General features: G+C 48.5%; 2 protein-coding genes across 5 annotated transcripts in view; one reads left to right on the forward strand and one right to left on the reverse strand.

Moving 5' to 3' along the window:
* The window catches only part of LOC138349945 (streptococcal hemagglutinin-like), a 26421-nt gene extending 16814 nt beyond the window's left edge, over positions 1-9607 (forward strand). The window contains exons 3-6 of the mRNA XM_069299945.1: positions 476-1578; positions 1674-2038; positions 2329-3025; positions 9570-9607. Coding sequence (XP_069156046.1) covers positions 476-1578; positions 1674-2038; positions 2329-3025; positions 9570-9607 — 2203 coding nt within the window. The remainder of the gene's footprint in view (positions 1-475; positions 1579-1673; positions 2039-2328; positions 3026-9569) is intronic.
* Positions 1-22899, reverse strand: part of pHCl-1 (pH-sensitive chloride channel 1) — a 545535-nt gene that overhangs the window by 176485 nt on the left and 346151 nt on the right. The gene's annotated exons all lie outside the window — the stretch shown is intronic.

Below are 22899 nucleotides of genomic sequence, written 5' to 3' on the forward strand. Positions count from 1 at the left end.
TGGGGGTGGCTGATTCATCCACACCTGTGTGAGGGGTGGCTGACTCATCCACACCTGTGTGGGGTTGGCTGTTTCATCCACACCTGTGTAGGGGTGGCTGACTCATCCACACCTGTGTGGGGGTGGCTGACTCATCCACACCTGTGTGGGGGTGGCTGACTCATCCACACCTGTGTGGGGGTGACTGACTTTTCCACCAACCCTTCCCCCCCCCCCCCACTCCGCCGACCCCACTCCCCACCCCTGCACCCTCTCTGAGACACCTCAGCACCATTCACCAAACACACGGGTGAATTCTCTACTCCCCCAGAGAGGAGGACTTTTGGTCCCTTCATCAAGGCTGACCATTAAGCCTTAAGCCTTCCTCTACCGCACGTGGAAGTCAAGTCTTCTCATTCAGACTTCATTACTTGATTCACAATCTTGGCATATATTTTCCAAACGGTGAATTTGGGAAGTCTGGGGTGTCTTGAAGTGGTTCATCCGGCCTGCTTGCAAGTGAGTCATCCGGCCTGCTTGCAAGTGAGTCATCCGGCCTGCTTGCAAGTGAGTCATCCGGCCTGCTTACAAGTGAGTCATCCGGCCTGCTTGCAAGTGAGTCATCCGGCCTGCTTACAAGTGAGTCATCCGGCCTGCTTACAAGTGAGTCATCCGGCCTGCTTACAAGTGAGTCATCCGGCCTGCTTGCAAGTGAGTCATCCGGCCTGCTTGCAAGTGAGTCATCCGGCCTGCTTACAAGTGAGTCATCCGGCCTGCTTGCAAGTGAGTCATCCGGCCTGCTTGCAAGTGAGTCATCCGGCCTGCTTACAAGTGAGTCATCCGGCCTGCTTACAAGTGAGTCATCCGGCCTGCTTACAAGTGAGTCATCCGGCCTGCTTGCAAGTGAGTCATCCGGCCTGCTTACAAGTGAGTCATCCGGCCTGCTTACAAGTGAGTCATCCGGCCTGCTTACAAGTGAGTCATCCGGCCTGCTTGCAAGTGAGTCATCCGGCCTGCTTGCAAGTGAGTCATCCGGCCTGCTTACAAGTGAGTCATCCGGCCTGCTTACAAGTGAGTCATCCGGCCTGCTTACAAGTGAGTCATCCGGCCTGCTTACAAGTGAGTCATCCGGCCTGCTTGCAAGTGAGTCATCCGGCCTGCTTGCAAGTGAGTCATCCGGCCTGCTTGCAAGTGAGTCATCCGGCCTGCTTACAAGTGAGTCATCCGGCCTGCTTACAAGTGAGTCATCCGGCCTGCTTACAAGTGAGTCATCCGGCCTGCTTGCAAGTGAGTCATCCGGCCTGCTTACAAGTGAGTCATCCGGCCTGCTTACAAGTGAGTCATCCGGCCTGCTTACAAGTGAGTCATCCGGCCTGCTTACAAGTGAGTCATCCGGCCTGCTTGCAAGTGAGGCATCCGGCCTGCTTGCAAGTGAGTCATCCGGCCTGCTTGCAAGTGAGTCATCCGGCCTGCTTGCAAGTGAGGCATCCGGCCTGCTTGCAAGTGAGTCATCCGGCCTGCTTGCAAGTGAGTCATCCGGCCTGCTTGCAAGTGAGGCATCCGGCCTGCTTGCAAGTGAGTCATCCGGCCTGCTTGCAAGTGAGTCATCCGGCCTGCTTGCAAGGCAGTCATCCGGCCTGCTTGCAAGCACATCGCTTTTAAATAAATCTTTTTCGGTTTCTGCTTTCCTGAAGCTGATTCGTGGCTTGACAGTCAGCTGACGGCAGTGCCTTTACAGTCAGCTGACGGCAGTGCCTTTACACAGTCAGCTGACGGCAGTGCCTTTACACAGTCAGCTGACGGCAGTGCCTTTACACAGTCAGCTGGCGGCAGTGCCTTTACACAGTCAGCTGACGGCAGTGCCTTTACACAGTCAGCTGGCGGCAGTGCCTTTACACAGTCAGCTGACGGCAGTGCCTTTACACAGTCAGCTGGCGGCAGTGCCTTTACACAGTCAGCTGACGGCAGTGCTTTTACTCAGTCAGCTGACGGCAGTGCTTTTACACAGTCAGCTGACGGCAGTGCCTTTACACAGTCAGCTGACGGCAGTGCCTTTACAGTCAGCTGACGGCAGTGCCTTTACAGTCAGCTGACGTCAGTGCCTTTACACAGTCAGCTGACGGCAGTGCCTTTACAGTCAGCTGACGTCAGTGCCTTTACACAGTCAGCTGACGGCAGTGCCTTTACAGTCAGCTGACGGCAGTGCTTTTACAGTCAGCTGACGGCAGTGCCTTTACACAGTCAGCTGACGGCAGTGCCTTTACACAGTCAGCTGACGGCAGTGCTTTTACACAGTCAGCTGGCGGCAGTGCCTTTACAGTCAGCTGACGGCAGTGCCTTTACAGTCAGCTGACGGCAGTGCCTTTACAGTCAGCTGACGGCAGTGCCTTTACACAGTCAGCTGACGGCAGTGCCTTTACACAGTCAGCTGGTGGCAGTGCCTTTACACAGTCAGCTGACGGCAGTGCCTTTACACAGTCAGCTGGCGGCAGTGCCTTTACACAGTCAGCTGACGGCAGTGCCTTTACACAGTCAGCTGACGGCAGTGCCTTTACACAGTCAGCTGACGGCAGTGCCTTTACACAGTCAGCTGGCGGCAGTGCCTTTACACAGTCAGCTGACGGCAGTGCTTTTACACAGTCAGTTGACGGCAGTGCTTTTACACAGTCAGCTGACGGCAGTGCTTTTACACAGTCAGCTGACGGCAGTGCCTTTACACAGTCAGCTGACGGCAGTGCCTTTACACAGTCAGCTGACGGCAGTGCCTTTACACAGTCAGCTGACGGCAGTGCTTTTACACAGTCAGCTGACGGCAGTGCCTTTACACAGTCAGCTGACGGCAGTGCCTTTACACAGTCAGCTGACGGCAGTGCCTTTACACAGTCAGCTGACGGCAGTGCTTTTACACAGTCAGCTGACGGCAGTGCCTTTACACAGTCAGCTGACGGCAGTGCCTTTATACAGTTATCTGACAATTGCAATTCAAAAAATTGGATCATCCAATCACTTGGGCTGGACGGTAGATCGACGGTCTCGCTTCATGCAGGTCGGCGTTCAATCCCCAACCGTCCAAGTGGTTGGGCATCATTCCTTCCCTCCGTCCCATCCCAAATCCTTATCCTGACCCCTTCCCAGTGCTATATAGTCGTAATGGCTTGGCGCTTTCCCTTGATAATTCCCTCCCAACCCTTCCCTATGAGGGCTGCCATCCCCCTCCACTGTCAAGGCTGCCATCCCCCTCCACTGTCAAGGCTGCCATCCCCCTTCACTGTCAAGGCTGCCATCCCCCTTCACTGTCAAGGCTGCCATCCCCCTTCACTGTCAAGACTGCCATCCCTCCCCCTCCACTGTCAAGGCTGCCATCCCCCTTCACTGTCAAGACTGCCATCCCTCCCCCTCCACTGTCAAGGCTGCCATCCCCCTTCACTGTCAAGGCTGCCTTCCCCCTTTACTGTCAAGGCTGCCATCCCCCTTCACTGTCAGGACTGCCATCCCTCCCCCTCCACTGTCAAGGCTGCCATCCCCCTCCACTGTCAAGGCTGCCATCCCCCTCCACTGTCAAGGCTGCCATCCCCCTCCACTGTCAAGGCTGCCATCCCCGCTAAGCCGTCAAGGCTGCCATCCCCCACTCCGCCGTCAAAGTTGCCATCCCCCCCTCCGTCAAGGCTTCCATCCCCCCCTCCTCCGTCAAAGCTGCCATCTCCCCCTCCGCCGTCAAGGCTGCCATCCCCCTCTCCTCCGTCAAGGCTGCCATCCCCCTCCGTCAAGGCTGCCATCCCCCCTCCACCGTCAAGGCTGCCATTCCCCTCCGCCGTCGAAGCTGTCATCCCCCACTCCGTCAAGGCTGGCATTACCCGTCGCCGTCAAGGCTGCCATCCCTCCTCCACCGTCATGGCTGTCATCCCCCCCTCCGCCGTCAAGGCTGCCTTTCCCCTCTGCCGTCAAGGCTGCCATCCCCCCTCCCCCGTCAAGGCTGCCATCCCCCCCTCCACCGTCAAGGCTGCCATCCCCCCTCCACCGTCAAGGCTGCCATCCCCCTCCGCCGTCAAGGCTGCCCTCCCCCCTCCTCCGTCAAGGCTGCAATCCCCCCCTCCACCGTCAAGGCTGCCATCCCCCCCCGCCGTCAAGGCTGCCATCCTCCTCCTCTGTGAAGGCTCCCATCCCCCCCTTAACCGTCAAGGCTGCCATCCCCCCTCTGCCGTCAAGGCTGCCATCCCCCCTCCGCCGTCAAGGCTGCCATCCCCCCCTCCGCCGCCAAAGCTGCCATCCCCCCCTCCGCCGTCAAGGCTGCCATCCCCCCCTCCGCCGTCAAGGCTGCCATCCCCCCTCCGCCGTCAAGGCTGCCACCCCCCTCCGCCGTCAAAGCTGCCATCCCCCCCTCCGCCGTCAAGGCTGCCATCCCCCCCTTCCGCCGTCAAGGCTGCCATCCCCCCCTCTCCGCCGTCAAGGCTGCCATCCCCCCTCCGCCGTCAAGGCTGCCCTCCCCCCCCCCGCCGTCAAGGCTGCCATCCCCCCCTCTTCGCCGTCAAGGCTGCCATCCCCCCCTCTCCGCCGTCAAGGCTGCCATCCCCCCCTCTCCGCCGTCAAGGCTGCCATCCCCCCCCCTCTCCGCCGTCAAGGCTGCCATCCCGCCCCCCCCCCCGCCGTCAAGGCTGCCATCTAAACATAACACAATAATCCAATCCCAATTAATCCAGATAATTAGGCCACGTTTATACGCACTATTCCAAGGAGAAAATATCCGTACATAAACTTAATCTATCATTATAATACATTAGGATAATTAACTACAATAATTGGGTTTAGAGCCATGCCCAACCCCTTCCGCCTCTTGGGGGAGGGATCAAGTCAACATGTTTTGTAATTAGAGGCTTCTTTCCCCTGTTGTTTTATTTGTCTGGGGATGTGAGTTTTTAAATGTATTGGAATACTATATGTATAGTATATATATAGTATATATATAGAGGTATATAGTATATATTATAGTATATATAATACTATATATATATAGTATTCCCTATCTTGTTTCTGATATATGTAAATGATCTCCCGGAGGGTATCGATTCATTTCTCTCAATGTTTGCAGACGATGCTAAAATTATGAGAAGGATTAAAACAGAAGAGGACTGTTTGAGGCTTCAAGAAGACCTAGACAAGCTGAAGGAATGGTCGAACAAATGGTTGTTAGAGTTTAACCCAACCAAATGTAATGTAATGAAGATAGGTGTAGGGAGCAGGAGGCCAGATACAAGGTATCATCTGGGAGAGGAAATTCTTCAGGAGTCAGAGAAGGAAAAAGACTTGGGGGTTGATATCACGCCAGACCTGTCTCCTGCAGCACATATCAAGCGGATAACATCAGCGGCATATGCCAGGCTGGCCAACATACGAACGGCATTCAGAAATTTGTGTAAAGAATCATTCAGAACTTTGTATACCACATATGTCAGGCCAATCCTGGAGTATGCAGCCCCAGCATGGAGTCCATATCTAGTCAAGGATAAGACTAAACTGGAAAAGGTTCAAAGGTTTGCCACCAGACTAGTACCCGAGCTGAGAGGTATGAGCTACGAGGAGAGACTACGGGAATTAAACCTCACTTCGCTGGAAGACAGAAGAGTTAGGGGGACATGATCACCACATTCTAGATTCTGAAGGGGATTGATAGGGTAGATAAAGACAGTCTATTTAACACAAGGGGAACACGCACAAGGGGACACAGGTGGAAACTGAGTGCCCAAATGAGCCACAGAGATATTAGAAAGAACTTTTTTAGTGTCAGAGTGGTTGACAAATGGAATGCATTAGGAAGTGATGTGGTGGAGGCTGACTCCATACAGAGTTTCAAGTGTAGATATGACAGAGCCCGATAGGCTCAGGAATCTGTACACCTGTTGATTGACGGTTGAGAGGCGGGACCAAAGAGCCAGAGCTCAACCCCCGCAAACACAACTAGGTGAGTACACACACACACACACACACACACACACACACACACACACACACACACACACACACACACACACACACACACACACACACACACACACACACACACAAGAGTTGTGACAGACGAGGATTGTAGGATCCTCCAAGAGGACTTAAACAGGTTGCAGAGATGGTCAGGGAAATGGCTACTGGAGTTTAACACCAGTAAATGTAAAGTTATGGAAATGGGGTCAGGTGATAGGCGACCAAAGGGACAGTACACAATGAAGGGGAACAGCTTACCTGTAACGATTCGAGAAAGAGACCTGGGAGTGGATGTGACACCTAATCTAACTCCTGAGGCACATATAAATATGATAACGACAGCAGCGTACTCTACACTGGCGAAAATTAGAACTTCATTCAGAAACCTAAGTGAGGAGGCTTTTAGGGCGCTTTACACTGCCTACGTGAGACCAGTCTTAGAGTATGCCGCCTCATCATGGAGTCCCCACCTGAAAAAACACATAAGGAAACTAGAGAAGGTTCAGAGGTTTGCGACGAGGCTTGTCCCAGAGTTATGAGGGATGGGATATGAAGAGCGTCTGAAGGAACTGAACCTTACGACACTAGAGAAAAGAAGGGAGAGAGGAGATATGATAGGGACATATAAAATACTCAGCGGAATTGACAAAGTGGAGATAGATGAAATGTTCACACGTAATAATAACAGAACGAGGGGACATGGGTGGAAACTGGAAACTCAGATGAGTCACAGAGATGTTAGGAAGTTTTCTTTTAGCGTGAGAGTAGTGGAAAAGTGGAATGCACTTGGGGAACAGGTTGTGGAAGCAAATACTATTCATACTTTTAAAACTAGGTATGATAGGGAAATGGGACAGGAGTCATTGCTGTAAACAACCGATAGCTGGAAAGGCGGGATCCAAGAGTCAATGCTCGATCCTGCAAGCACAAATAGGTGAGTACAAATAGGTGAGTACACACACACACACACACACAAACACACAGGAAACAGCCCGTAACAGCTGTGTAACTCCCTGGTACCTATTTACTGCTAGGTAAACAGATGCATCAGGGTTAAAGAAACTCATATATATATGTGTGTTTGTGTTTTGGTAGCAGTCTTTCATGTAAACATATGTTGTTGAATATGACCTAAAGAGATAAGATTAATAATTCAAACACGAATCGTATCAATATTTCTTATGTTTTTCTTCACTGTTGATGCAAGTTGAATAATTAACTCTCGGAAGTTAATTTTCACATTTTTAATTGTGGTCGTAAAAGTGTGAAAATGAACTTTGGAGAGTTAATTTCTCAACTTCCCTCGATAGTGAAGAAAAACATAAGAAATATTGAGAAGATTCATGTTAGGATCATTAATCTTACTTTTCGGTTATATTCAACACACACACACACACACACATATTATATATATATATATATATATATATATATATATATATATATATATATATATATATATATATATATATATATATATATATAAACCTAGAAGGGGTATATATATATATATATATATATATATATATATATATATATATATATATATATATATATATATATATATATATATATATATATATATATATATATATATATATATATATATCGATACCTACCAGTCTTCCTTTCCTCCTCCCATGCATCGCACGACCTCGTAAGAGATAACCTACCAGAACCCCGGAGTGATTCAGCAGGAATACACAATCTTCCTTTCACTGAATGTTCAAGTCAGTGGGATGCTCTTGCAGCCCCAACACCCATCATAGAGCCAACACAAAAAACATAAACAGTTCAGCTGGGGCCACCCACTAGTGGAAAAGTAGGTGATGCCATGCTCAGCGCCGCAACATCAGACAAGGAGAAAGCCCGCCTCAGAGCAGTGCATGCCCCCCATGCAGGAGACTTCCTCCTAGCACTACCCATGTCAGCAATGGGCACGCGTCTAGATCCAGCATCCCTTCGTGTAGCAGTGGCCCTCCGCCTTGGTGCCCACATTCACACTAATACAAGTGTATTTGCAACAGGGTGGAAGCAGACCAATACGGACTGCATAGGTTGCATTGCGGAAGCACAAAGGGCTGGCATGCAAGACACAACGAGGTCAATGACATTATCAAGAGAAGCCTCGTCTCAGCTTAGTGCCCAGCGGAGACCAACTGTTTGCCCCTTCGAAAAGGGGCAAACAGTTGGTGTGGGACTACACAGGTGTCAGCCAGGGTGGATACACATATGTCTTATTATCTGCCCGGAAGTACCGGCACTTAATTGACTCGTGGGAGGAGTAACGTCATTTTAGAATAACGTAAACGTGGTGCTAATTACTGTTATTAGCCACCTGAATTGGTCTGAGTATGGAAGGCTCAGACGGAATTCATACCTTAATGTAAATTGCTGAGCCAGTGTGAAAGGTTGCGTATTTTAATTGTTTAATTATTGATCTTGAGGATAGTAATTAATTACTCTAAAGGTAATCACGAGTGATTACCGTTCTCTTAGCACTTTGGACATTGTAAATCAGAGTTTACCATCGCTGAGTGATTAGTAACCGATTAATGTAAATTAACGTAACTAGTAAAGAGATTAATCAGCTGTCTGGTAGTACAGGGATTAATGGGATTTACTCACTGAATGCTCGACGGGTAGAGTGTTGTGTAATTTCCGCGTTACTAGTGACAGTTGTAAGAGTTATTAAATTAACGTAAATGCTATTGTGTTATTAACGTAAATCAATTGTTATTGATTGTTGATCGTCCGTGGGACGGAGTGTTAACGTAAGGAGTAATTTGAGGAAGGGTGCTGGAGTTGCCAGTGAACCCATTAGTTATTGTTGTCATTGAAAGACTACTGATTTGATTACATTGCAACCGCTGTTGCAGGAGTAGACTGCACTGAGGCGTAGAACAGTTAGGAGGTTACTGGAGACGTATTTCAGAACCCACTGTGTCATTTGTTGTAATTGTGATTATAGATCTGTTAGTTCTTGTTTCTTGTTGATTCCTCTGTGGTCACGCTTATGTTCGAGTTAGTTCATTATGCAGTCCGTGGGGCTGGTGTCTAGCTGTCATTGATAGTGTCACAGGAAGGATTTCCAGTAACGTCATTGACATTTCTTTTGTTTTGTTGTAGTAGTTAGTACTTTATTGAATAAACTAAGTTGTTATGGTTAACACTGTCTTTTCGTTACACCCCCACACATTATTATTGTTATGCAAGTGTTCTTCACACTCGACTAATAAAATTGAGACTGATTCTGAGCTTTGGATCAAATATACGGCACCACACAACAATAAATTATTGTTGTGAGAGCCCGTGACCTACTCGTTAGATTCGCTTCGGCGAATGGCGAAGGTCGGCGGCCTAGTGGAGGGGATTTCAATTTTCATTGGGGTCTCGGCGTTTGCTCGCGTCTAGTCAATTGTTCATTCATGGTCCCAAAGTGAGGAATGAGCTGGTTACTACACTGGTGTGTTAACTAAGCAAGTCCTTCCTCAGGCGACCTAGTTGAATATCACGACAGGAATAAAGGTTAAAGAATAAAGAAAATTCTTAGAAATTTTCCGAGCTCAATTCCTTATACCAATTACATTGTATTCCAACTTCTCAAACTCTCACAGGCACACTCTCCAAGAATGACGTGGTAAGCTCGACCTAGAATTGGCATTACTCTAGAATATTCTGCCCACACGGATTGTATACGATCCGTGTATATGTGTATAGCGAGCCGGCACAACTGCTGAGGCAGCTCTAGTGCCTGAACGGTACAGCAGATTTTAACGAAAAATAAAAACCATTGAATGTATTTTCTCCATTATCGGGCAGCAGAAAGAGACAGCAATCACTCCAAGCAGTGCCACGGAGGGCGAGTCAATGGCCACTTACACAGGCAAAGAACAAAATACATAAAAACAGATCAATTGCACCTATAATGCACATTATTGCACAGACTTCCTGAGAGAGTTCTCGTAAATACTAACTTGTGGAGAACATTACGGCGGAATGTTCTCCTCAAGTTCTTCTGTTCTTCTGCCCCGGCGGCAGAACATCCTCCAGTAACATTGCATCAACGGTAAATCAACGTCAAATTAACGAAGGATCAACGTGAAATCAACGTAGGATAAATGCTAAATCGACAACTCTGGGACTACTGAAACCCTCTCCTATCAACATATGTATATTTTAGGACACATGTACTGGCACCCAGTGTCCTAGAGACAAGGACACATGTACAGTGTCCTAGACAGGCATCCGGGAGGCAGTCAAGTGTTGCATCTTGGGGGAGGTGAGTGGTTGAGTCATTAACCAATTGGTGCTGTGGCAACGAGTTTGCTGTTCTAGTCCCTGATTGATGGTTACTGGCTGCCTGAAGAGCACATTTAACCTTTACCACTGCCAATATTGACACACACACACACACACACACACACACACACACACACACACACACACACACACACACACACACACACACACACACACACACACACACACACACACGCACACACGCACACACACCAGCCATGCTTGATTTGATATTTACCCTAAATGAGTGGGATATAAGGGAAGTTAAGATGGAAGCACCCTTGGGAATGAGTGATCACAGAGTATTGAACTTTGAGTACCTGGTAGAACTAGGAATTATCTCCCCCCAAAAAAGAACTAGGAAACAAAAGGCTGGCATACCGAAAGGGGAATTATGACGAGATGAGAAGTTTCCTAAGTGAAATACCTTAGGACACAGACTTCAAAGATAAGTCTGTACAAGATATGATGGTCTATGTCACCCAAAAGTGTCAGGAGGCAGTAAACAGGTTCATCCCGGCCCAAAGGGAAAAATCCGAGAAGCAACAGAAGAATCCATGGTATAATAGGGCATGTATGGTAGCAAAGGGACTGAACAAAAGGGCGTGGAGGAACTTCCGGAATAACAGAACACCAGAAAATAGAGAGAGATACCTGAGAACTAGAAATGAGTATGTTAGGGTGAGAAGAGAAGCAGAGAAAAGCTATGAAAATGATATAGCAAACAAAGCCAAGACCGAACCAAAGCTACTCTACAGTCACATCAGGTGGAAAACAACAGTGAAAGAACAGGTAATGAAACTTAGAACAGGCGAGGACTGGTATACAGAGAATGACAAAGAGGTGTGTGATGAACTCAACAAGAGGTTTCAGGATGTCTTCACAATAGAACAAGGTGAGGTCACTGTGCTAAGAGAAAGGGAAGTAAACCAGGCGGCCTTGGAAGGGTTCGAAATTACGAGAGAGGAGGTCAAGAGACACCTGCTGGATCTGGATGTTAGAAAAGCTGTTGGTCCAGACGGGATCTCGCCATGGGTACTGAAAGAGTGTGCAGAGGCACTTTGCTTGCCGCTCTCCATAGTATATAGTAGGTCATTGGAGACACGAGACCTACCAGAAATATGGAAGACTGCTAATGTAGTACCAATATACAAAAAGGGCGACAGACAAGAGGCACTGAACTACAGGCCAGTGTCCTTGACTTGTATACCATGCAAGGTGATGGAGAAGATCGTGAGAAAAAACCTGGTAACACATCTGGAGAGAAGAGACATCGTGACAAATCGCCAACATGGGTTCAGGGAGGGTAAATCTTGCCTGACAGGCTTAATAGAATTCTACGATCAGGTGACACAGATTAAGCAAGAAAGAGAAGGCTGGGCAGACTGCATTTTCTTGGATTGTTGGAAAGCCTTTGACACAGTACCGCATAAGAGGCTGGTACATAAGCTGGAGAGACAGGCAGGTGTAGCTGGTAAGGTGCTCCAGTGGATAAGGGAGTACCTAAGCACTAGGAAGCAGAGAGTTACGGTGAGAGGTCAGACCTCAGATTGGCGTGAAGTCACCAGTGGAGTCCCGCAGGGCTCTGTACTCGGTCCTATCTTGTTTCTGATATATTTAAATGATCTCCCAGAGGGTATAGATTCATTTCTCTCAATGTTTGCTGACGACGCCAAAATTATGAGAAAGATTAAGACAGAGGAGGACTACTTGAGGTTTCAAGAAGACCTAGACAAGCTGAAGGAATGGTCGAACAAATGGTTGTTAGAGTTTAACCAAACCAAATGTAATGTAATGAAGATAGGTGTAGGGAGCAGGAGGCCAGATACAAGGTATCATCTGGGAGATGAAATTCTTCAAGAGTCAGAGAGAGAAAAAGACCTGGGGGTTAATATCACGCCAGACCTATCCCCTGCAGCCCATGTCAAGAGGATAACATCAGCGGCATATGCCAGGTTGGCCAACATACGAACGGCATTCAGAAACTTGTGTAAGGAATCATTCAGAACTTTGTATACCACATATGTCAGACCAATCCTGGAGTATGCAGCCCCAGCATGGAGTCCATATCTAGTCAAGGATAAGACCAAACTGGAAAAGGTTCAAAGGTTTGCCGCCAGACTAGTACCCGAGCTGAGAAGTATGAGCTACGAGGAGATACTACGGGAATTAAACCTCACTTCGCTGGAAGACAGAAGAGTTAGGGGGGACATGCTCACCACATTCAAGATTCTGAAGGGAATTGATAGGGTAGATAAAGACAGACTATTTAACACAAGGGGCACACGCACAAGGGGACACAGGTGGAAACTGAGTGCCCAAATGAGCCATAGAGATATTAGAAAGACCTTTTTTAGTGTCAGAGTGGTAGACAAATGGAATGCATTAGGAAGTGATGTGGTGGAGGCTGACTCCATACACAGTTTCAAGTGTAGATATGATAGAGCCCAGTAGGCTCAGGAATCTGTACACCTGTTGATTGACAGTTGAGAGGCTGGACCAAAGAGCCAGAGCTCAACCCCCGCAAGCACAATTAGGTGCAATTAGGTGAGTACACACACATACACAATCATCTTTGCAGGAGGACTGGTCAAGGGTTCAGAACAGACATAAACTTGTCGGGGGTCGACATTTGATAATGCTTTAAGAAATATTTGCAATTATAGACTCCCACATAATATTCTCATGGAGTCAAGTGTCAAATATTTGGTGTCATCCCCCCTACAGTTCTTTAAGAGACCAGGGTACATTCCTTGTACAAGGAATACACATATTTTATATATAATCCACTATACTCTACTGTATTGTGGATTATATATGTATATATATCCAAGGACTACTATATAGTAAGCAAAGAGAGAAGGAGGAGGAGGAGGAGGAGGAGTGGCCCTACTGATAAGGAAGGACCGGAGTTTTAATGAGATGGAAATTCCAGGCTGTGACGGATTCAGAGATTACATAACAGGAACTATAACAATGGGTGGACCTAAGATAATAGTGGCAGTCATTTACAACCCTCCCCTAAATGACAGAAGACCTAGACAGGAGTTTGATAGGAACAACATGGCAACCAATAATATAATAGAGAGAGCAGCTTCAGTTGCCTGCAGGAATGGCTCATGACTCTTAATCATGAGCGATTTCAACTATGGAAAGATAGACTGGGAGAATGGGGACCCACATGGTGGTGCAGATACATGGAGAGCTAAACTCTTGGAAGTGGCAACAAGGAACGTTCTGAGCCAGTATGTCAAGGAACCCACAAGAATGAGAGGCAATGACGAACCAGCTAGACTCGACCTGATTTTCACTTTGAATGAGTCAGAAATAAGGGAAGTCTAACTTGAAGCCCCCATAGGAATGAGTGACCACAGTGTATTGACATTTGAGTATCTGGTGGAGGTAGGGATAACCTATCCAAGGATGGGATTGGAAGGGAAAAGACTAAATTACCGAAGAGGAAAGTATGACGAGATGAGAAACTTCCTAATGGGAATACCATGGGAAACAGAACTCAGGGAAAAGACTGTACAGGTTATGATGGACTATGTCATCCAGAAGTGCCAGGAAGCCGCAGACAGGTTTATCCCGGTCCAAAAGGAGAATAATGAGAAGCAACAGAAGAAGGCATGCTTCAATCAGGAATGTAAGGTAGCAGAGCAATTGAGTACAAGAACATGGAGAAACTAGAGGAATAACAGAACACCAGAGAGCAGGGAGAGATACCAGAGGGCCAGAAATGAGTACCTCAGAGTTATGAGAGATGCAGAGAGACAGTATGAAAATGACATCACGAATAAAGCCAAGACCCAACCGAGTCGAAGGAACAAGTGATGAAACTGAGAAAAGGGGAGAACAGATACACAGAGAATGACAAGGAGGTGTGTGTGAAGAACTCAACAAGAGATTCCAGGAGGTTTTCACAAAAAAAGGAAAAGCCCCTGTACTAGATGAGGGGGAGGCAAATCAAGCAACCTTGGAGGAATTTGACCTCACCAGTGATGAGGTCAAAAGGTGTCTGCTGGAGTTGAACATGACAAAGGCTGTTGGGCCTGACAGAATCTCACCATGGATACTAATATACAAATATCCCAATACACAAAAAGGGTGACAGGCAAGAGGCACTGAACTACAGGCCAGTTTCCCTAACTTGTATACCACACAAGGTGATGGAGAAAATCGTGAGAAAAAGGCTCGTAGAGCATCTGGAGGGAAATAGCTTTGTAAGACACCACCAGCATGGGTTCAGAGATGGTAAATCGTGCCTCACTGGCTTAACAGAATTCTATGACCAAGTAACAAAAATTATGCAAGAAAGAGAAGGGTGGGCAGACTACATTTTCTTGGACTGTCAGAAAGCCTTTGACACAGTACCCCATAAAAGGCTGCTTCAAAAGTTGGAGCAACAGGCAGGAGTAAAAGGGAAGGTGCTCCAGTGGATAAGGGAGTACTTAAGCAACAGGTAACAACGAGTAACTGTGAGGGGAGAGACATCAGAGTGGCGAGATGTCACCAGCAGAGTCCCACAGGGCTCTGTAATTGGCCCCATCCTGTTTCTCATATATGGAAACGATCTTCCAGTGGGTATAGACTCATTCCTCTCAGTCCTGATGATGCAGATATTATGAGAAGAATCAAAACAGATGAAGATAGACAGAGACTACAGGATGACCTGGACAAACTGGAGGAATGGTCTAGAAAATGGCTACTAAAGTTCAACTCAGGAAAGTGCAAAGTAATGAAATTAGGCGAAGGGAGCAGAAGACTGAACAGAAGGTTCGATCTAGGAGGTGATATCCTGCAAGAGTCAAATAGAGAGAAAGATCTTGGGAAAGATCTGGGTTTTACTGCCGAGTGTTCTCTGTATGGGGCGGGGCCTGTGCTGCTCCCCCTGCGGGACTCCCGCGGGGCTCCTCCATCATCTGCCTGTCCGCGTTTCTTTGCCGCGAGGCATATTAGTTTCCAGTGAGTGACGTCACTTGTTTCGCGATTTGGCTTGGCGTTTCGCCTTTCCGGGCTTCGCGATTAACCCTTACTGGGTACGCCGGGGCGCACCCGATCCCACGATCGTCCTCGTCCCTATATCAACAACAACAACAACATAATAGTGCTAACAATTTCATTAACTGCGGCAGCTTAGCAGCAGTTAGCATGTCGGGTCAGCAGGAGTGAACAGGTCAGGACGCCTTTACCACCTGCTTCCTGGGTGCTGAGTAGACAGCAGGAGCGTCAGCAGGCAGCCCCTTCCCCCCCGTCTCCTGCTGGTGGTCGAGCTCGATCATAACACATCAGAAGAAGACGACTCAAGTGCTGGAAGACAGCCATACGAGGCAGACGGCTGCTGGAAGGCAGCCACACGAGATAGACGGCTGCTGGAAGGCAGCTACACGAGGCAGACGGCTGCTGGAAGGCAGCTACACGAGGCAGACGGCTGCTGGAAGGCAGCCACACGAGATAGACGGCTGCTGGAAGGCAGCTACACGAGGCAGACGGCTGCTGGAAGGCAGCTACACGAGGCAGACGGCTGCTGGAAGGCAGCCACACGAGATAGACGGCTGCTGGAAGGCAGCTACACGAGGCAGACGGCTGCTGGAAGGCAGCTACACGAGGCAGACGGCTGCTGGAAGGCAGCCACACGAGGCAGACGACTGCTGGAAGGCAGCCACACGAGACAGACGGCTGCTGGAAGGCAGCCACACGAGACAGACGGCTGCTGGAAGGCAGCCACACGAGGCAGACGGCTGCTGGAAGGCAGCTACACGAGGCAGACGGCTGCTGGAAGGCAGCTACACGAGGCAGACGGCTGCTGGAAGGCAGCCACACGAGGCAGACGGCTGCTGGAAGGCAGCCACACGAGACAGACGGCTGCTGGAAGGCAGCCACACGAGGCAGACGGCTGCTGGAAGGTAGCCACACGAGACAGACGGCTGCTGGAAGGCAGCCACACGAGGCAGACGGCTGCTGGAAGGTAGCCACACGAGGCAGACAGCTGCAGGAAGGCAGCCACACGAGGCAGACGGCTGCAGGAAGGCAGCCACACGAGGCAGACGGCTGCTGGAAGGCAGCCACACGAGGCAGACGGCTGCTGGAAGGTAGCCACACGAGGCAGACAGCTGCAGGAAGGCAGCCACACGAGGCAGACGGCTGCTGGAAGGCAGCCACACGAGGCAGACGGCTGCTGGAAGGTAGCCACACGAGACAGACGGCTGCTGGAAGGCAGCCACACGAGGCAGACGGCTGCTGGAAGGTAGCCACACGAGGCAGACAGCTGCAGGAAGGCAGCCACACGAGGCAGACGGCTGCTGGAAGGCAGGCATGAATACTAAACAGGTGTAGGTTAGATCCTGGACGTGGCAGCGTGCGCAGCGCCACGGCCAGGCGAATGATCGACAGACATAGTTCTTGCTAGATGAAAATACGACTTAGATAAAGCAAGTCGACGTTCTACAACATGCAGGCGCAGCTGTGTTCTCCTACACCCACACACTGCATGCAGGCGCAGCTGTGTTCTCCTACACCCACACACAGCATGCAGGCGCAGCTGTGTTCTCCTACACCACACATGTCATGCAGTCACAGCTGTGTTCTCCTACACCACACACGTCATGCAGTCGCAGCTGTGTTGTACACCATACACAGCATGCAGGCGCAGCTGTGTTCTCCTACACCACACACAGCATGCAGGCGCAGCTGTGTTCTCCTACACCATACACAGCATGCAGGCGCAGCTGTGTTCTCCTACACCACACACAGCATGCAGGCGCAGCTGTGTTCTCCTACACCACACACAGCATGCAGGCGCAGCTGTGTTCTCCTACACCACACACAGCATGCAGGCGCAGCTGTGTTCTCCTACACCCACACACAGCATGCAGGCGCAGCTGTGTTCTCCTACACCCACACACAGCATGCAGGCGCAGCTGTGTTCTACTCCCACACACGGCAGAACACCTGTCCAACATCTTCTCCAATACATGCGGGTAAATTTCTGATAAAGAATATCTCATTAAAAATGCTGACAAGTGATTGGATGTGGGGTAATTTTTACATTATTGATGGCCAATTACCATCGATGATTTTAGACGTGGTATTTGGGCATAGGCGCCTGCTTCTATGTGCGTATACATGCAAGGGCTCAGGGTGGGGTTGGGTGCATCTATTGGGCTCCGGCTCTCAGTCTTACTCTATGTCCTTCACACGTCACTAGCTCCTCTTTCCTCCAGGTCTGACAGAGTCCCCCTCCTTCTCCAGCCTTCCAGGATACAGTTGCGTGTGTCACCCCATCTGAGTGTGTCACCCCCGTCTGAGTGTGTCACCCCCGTCTGAGTGTGTCACCCCGTCTGAGTGTGTCACCCCATCAGAGTGTGTCACCCCATCTGAGTGTGTCACCCCGTCTGAGTGTGTCACCCCATCAGAGTGTGTCACCCCATCAGAGTGTGTCACCCCATCAGAGTGTGTCACCCCATCAGAGTGTGTCACCCCATCTGAGTGTGTCACCCCATCAGAGTGTGTCACCCCATCAGAGTGTACTGTACAGTTTTCCCAACTTCCGCACTTCTCTCATAGGCCCTAAAAACAAAACACTTACAATCATACTCGGCTGATTTGGCAGCTGCATGGTTGACACCTTACAGCTGCACCTGTACACAAGGTGGTGACACCTTTGTAAGGTAAAGTTGGGAGGCAGCGAGGATTGATTGATAGATGATTGATAAAGATTAAGCCACCCAAAAGGTGGCACGGGCATGAATAGCCCGTAAGTGGTGGCCCTTTTGAGCCATTACCAGTATCAAGAGCTGATACTGGAGATCTGTGGAGGTGCGACTGCACCCTGCGTGACGGGAGATGTCTCCCGTGGCAGCGTTGTAGCGAGCAGGAGGAGGGTGATGGCGTGGTGGTGGCGGTGGTGTAGCCACGGGCGGATGGACGAGGAGGGACCAGACTCCTTCATCTTTAAGATGACTTCCGTCATTGGTCAAGTCAAGGCCGCCCCGCCACACACATTCCTGCTTACCATCCCTAGTCTGGTGAGGTACACACACACACACATGGCTACTGGAATTCAACACGAGCAAATGTAAAGTTATGGAAATGGGACTAGGAGATAGGAGACCAAAGGGACAGTACACAATGAAGGGGAACAGCCTACCTGTAACGACACGTGAAAGAGACCTGGGGGTGGACGTAACACCTAATCTATCTCCTGAGGCACATATAAATAAGATAACGACAGCAGCGTACTCTACACTGGCAAAAGTTAGAACATCATTCAGAAACCTAAGTAAGGAGGCATTTAGGGCGCTTTACACTGCCTACGTGAGGCCAGTCTTAGAGTATGCCGCCTCATCATGGAGTCCCCTTCTGAAGAAGCATATAATGAAACTGGACAAGGTTCAGAGGTTTGCAACGAGACTCGTCCCAGAGCTACGAGGGATGAGGTATGAGGAGCGCCTGAGGGAACTGTGCCTTACGACACTAGAAAGAAGAAGGGAGAGGGGGGACATGATTGGAACATATAAAATATTCAGAGAGATTGACAGAGTGGACATAGACGAAATGTTCACACGGAATAGTAACAGAACGAGGGGACATGGATGGAAGCTGGAAACTCAGATGAGTCACAGAGATGTTAGGAAGTTTTCTTTTAGCGTGAGAGTAGTGGGAAAATGGAATGCACTTGGGGAACAGGTTGTGGAAGCAAATACTATTCATAATTTTAAAACCAGGTATGATAGGGAAATGGGACAGGAGTCATTGCTGTAAACAACCGATGCTCGAAAGGCGGGATCCAAGAGTCAATGCTCGATCCTGCAGACACAACTAGGTGAGTACAACTAGGTGAGTACACACGCACACACACACACACACACACACACACACACACACACACACACACACACACACACACACACACACACACACACGCACACACACACACACACACACACACACACACACACACTCACACACACCAGACTTCGTGACAACCCATCAACATGGGTTCAGGGAGGGTAAATCTTGCCTTACAGGCTTAATTGAATTCAACGATCAGGTGACAAAGATTAAGCAAGAAAGAGAAGGATGGGCGGACTGCATTTTTTTGGACTGTCAGAAAGCCTTTGACACAGTACCCCATAAAAGGCTGATGCATAAGCTGGAGAAACAGGCAGGAGTAACTGGTAGGGCGCTCCAGTGGATAAGGGAGTACCTAAGCAATAGGAAGCAGAGAGTTACAGTGAGGGGTGAGACCTCAGACTGGCGTGAAGTCTCCAGTGGAGTCCCACAGGGCTCTGTACTTGGACCTATCCTGTTTCTGATATACGTAAATGATCTCCCAGAGGGTATAGACTCATTCCTCTCAATGTTTGCTGACGACGCCAAAATTATGAGAAGGATTAAGACAGAGGAGGACAGCTTGAGGCTTTAAGAAGACCTGGGCAAGCTGCAGGAATGGTCGAACAAATGATTGTTAGAGTTTAACCCAAGCATATGTAATGTAATGAAGATAGGGGTAGGAAGCAGGAGACCAGATACAAGTTATCATTTGGGAGATGAAATACTTCAAGAGTCAGAGAGAGAGAAAGACCTGGGGGTTGATATCACGCCAGATCTGTCCCCTGAAGCTCATATCAAGAGGATAACATCAGCGGAATATGCCAGGTTGGCTAACATAAGAACGGCATTTAGAAACTTGTGTAAGGAATCTTTCAGAACATTATATACCACATATGTCAGACCAATCCTGGAGTATGCGGCTCCAGCATGGAGTCCATATCTAGTCAAGCATAAGACTACACTGGAAAAGGTTCAAAGGTTTGCCACCAGACTAGTACCCGAGCTGAGAGGTATGAGCTACGAGGAGAGACTACGGGAATTAAACCTCACTTCGTTAGAAGAGAGAAGTGTTAGGGGGGACATGATCACCACATTCAAGATTCTCATGGGAATCGACAGGGTAGATAAAGACAGGTTATTTAACACTAGGGGCACGCGCACTGGGTGTGTGTGTGTGTGTGTGGAGGAGGGGGAAAAAAAGTTGGTAGTTAGTGACAGTTGATTGATTGACAGTTCAGAGGCGGGCCGAAAGAGCAGAGCTCAAACCCTCGCAAGCACAAATAGGTGAATACATACACAAGAAAGAGTTAGTGAGGTAGATCCTGACAGAGTTGCAATAGTGGAAAATGAAATAAATGACATGATCTCGTATACAATCTTTCCAGAGGGGTACCAGGTGATAAGAAAAGAGAGGACACAGAGACAGGGAGGGGGAGTGGCACTCCTAATAAAGTGGAAATGGAAGTTTGAAGACCTGGGAAATCTGGGTACCAATGAGTGCACAAGCTCCATACACGGAACTCTGACAGCAGATGGGAGGAAGATTGTGATCTTGGTAATCTACAATCCCCCACCAAACAGTAGAAGACCCAGGCAGGAGTACGAGGACAGCAACAAGACATGTATAGATGAACTGCAGAAGGCAGCAACACTAGCCCACAGAATGAGAGCGAAGATGCTGATCATGGGGGACCTAAATCACGGAGAGATAAATTGGGACTCAAGGAATCCCCATGGAGGGGACGAAACGTGGGGAGCAAAGTTAGTAAATGATATAGACAGGAATTTCTTAACACAACATGTGAAGGAAGACACAAGGGAAAGAGGAAGAGATGCACCGAGCCTATTAGACCTGATTTTCACCCAGAACGTAGAACGAGAATTAAGAACATGAAATACCTCTAGGGGCCAGCGACCATTGTGTCCTAGTCTTTGACTACATGATGGCACTCAAACTTGTGACCATGGGACAAGAGATCTGGGAAAGGAGAGTTGACTACAGGAAAGGGGACTATATGAGGATAAGGGACAATCTGGGTGAAGTGCAGTGGGAGGAAGAAATTAGTGGAAAAACAGTCCAAGATATGATGGACCTAGTCACACGGAAATGCCAGGAGGCCGAAGAGAGATTTATACCAACAGTAAAGGAAAAAGCAGGAAGGAATATAATAACCCATGGTTTAATAGGCAGTGTCAGGAAGCAAAACTGAGGAGCAGGCGGGAGTGGAGTACAGAAGACAAAGGACAGAACACAACAGGATCAGATACAACAGAGCTAGGAACGATTACATTAACATAAGACGAACATCAGAAAGAAATTATGAGAACGATATTGCGATCAAAGCGAAAAAGCAACCTAAGTTACTACACAGTCATATAAGAAGAAAAATGTCGGTGAACGACCAAGTGACAAGACTAAGGAAGACAGAGGGGGCATATACTGAAAGTGACAAGGAAATCTGTGAGGCACTGAATGCCAGTTTCTATGGAGTGTTCACTACCGAGCCTGAGCAGCTCCCATTGTTGGAAGGGGTTACCCTAGATGAATGACTATCAGATATAGAGGTGACAGCAGGGAAGGTAATGAAACAGTTGACAACTCTAGATGCAACTAAAGCGGTTGGACCAGACAAAGTATCACCGTGGATACTAAAAGAGGCAGCGCAGGCCCTCAGCGTGCCTCTGGCAAGGATCTTTAATGAATCACTTATGTCGGGAAAATTGCCCAACTCCTAGAAGAAGGCAAATGTCGTACCGATTACCGACGAGGGATGGGGTTTGAAGAGCGCCTGAAGGAACTGAGCCTTACGACACTAGAAAAAAGAAGGGAGGGGGGGATATGATAGGAACGTATAAAATATTCTAGGGGATTGACAGAGTGGACATAGACGAAATGTTCACACGGAATAGTAACAGAACGAGGGGACATGGGTGGAAGCTGGAACTCAGATGAGTCACAGAGATGTTAGGAAGTTTTCTTTTAGCGTGAGAGTAGTGGGGAAATGGAATGCACTTGGGGAACAGGTTGTGGAAGCAAATACTATTCATAGTTTTAAAACTAGGTATGATAGGGAAATGGGACAGGAGTCATTGCTGTAAACAACCGATGGTTAGAAAGGCGGGATCCAAGAGTCAATGCTCGATCCTGCAGATATTAATAGGTGAGTACACCTTCCCCCCCCCCTTCACACACACACATACATTGGGGCCTCGCGGCTGAGTGGTCAGCGCTCGGGGGTCGTATTCCGAATGGCCCTGATCGATTCCCGGCGAAGGCGGAACAAATGGGCAGAGTTTCTTTCACCCTGATGCATTTGTTCACCTAGCAGTAAATAGGTACCTGGGAGTTAGACAGCTGCTACGGGCTGCTTCCTGTGTGTGTGTGTGTTAGAGAGAAATATATGTGGAAATATAGAGGAAAATAGATTGGTTAGAAAGGCGGGATCCAAAAGCTAATAACACACACCCTTCTAGTACAAACAAACACACACACTTCTAGTACAAACAAACACACACACTTCTAGTACAAACAAACACACACACTTCTAGTACAAACAAACACACACCCTTCTAGTACAAACACACACTCTTCTAGTACAAACACACACTCTTCTAGTACAAACAAACACACACTCTTCTAGTACAAACAAACACACACCCTTCTAGTACAAACAAACACACACCCTTCTTGTACAAACACACACTCTTCTAGTACAAACACACACTCTTCTAGTACAAACAAACACACACCCTTCTAGTACAAACACACACTCTTCTAGTACAAACAAACACACACCCTTCTAGTACAAA

This window comes from Procambarus clarkii, chromosome 43 (assembly GCF_040958095.1).
Source record: "Procambarus clarkii isolate CNS0578487 chromosome 43, FALCON_Pclarkii_2.0, whole genome shotgun sequence".
NCBI lineage: Eukaryota > Metazoa > Arthropoda > Malacostraca > Decapoda > Cambaridae > Procambarus > Procambarus clarkii.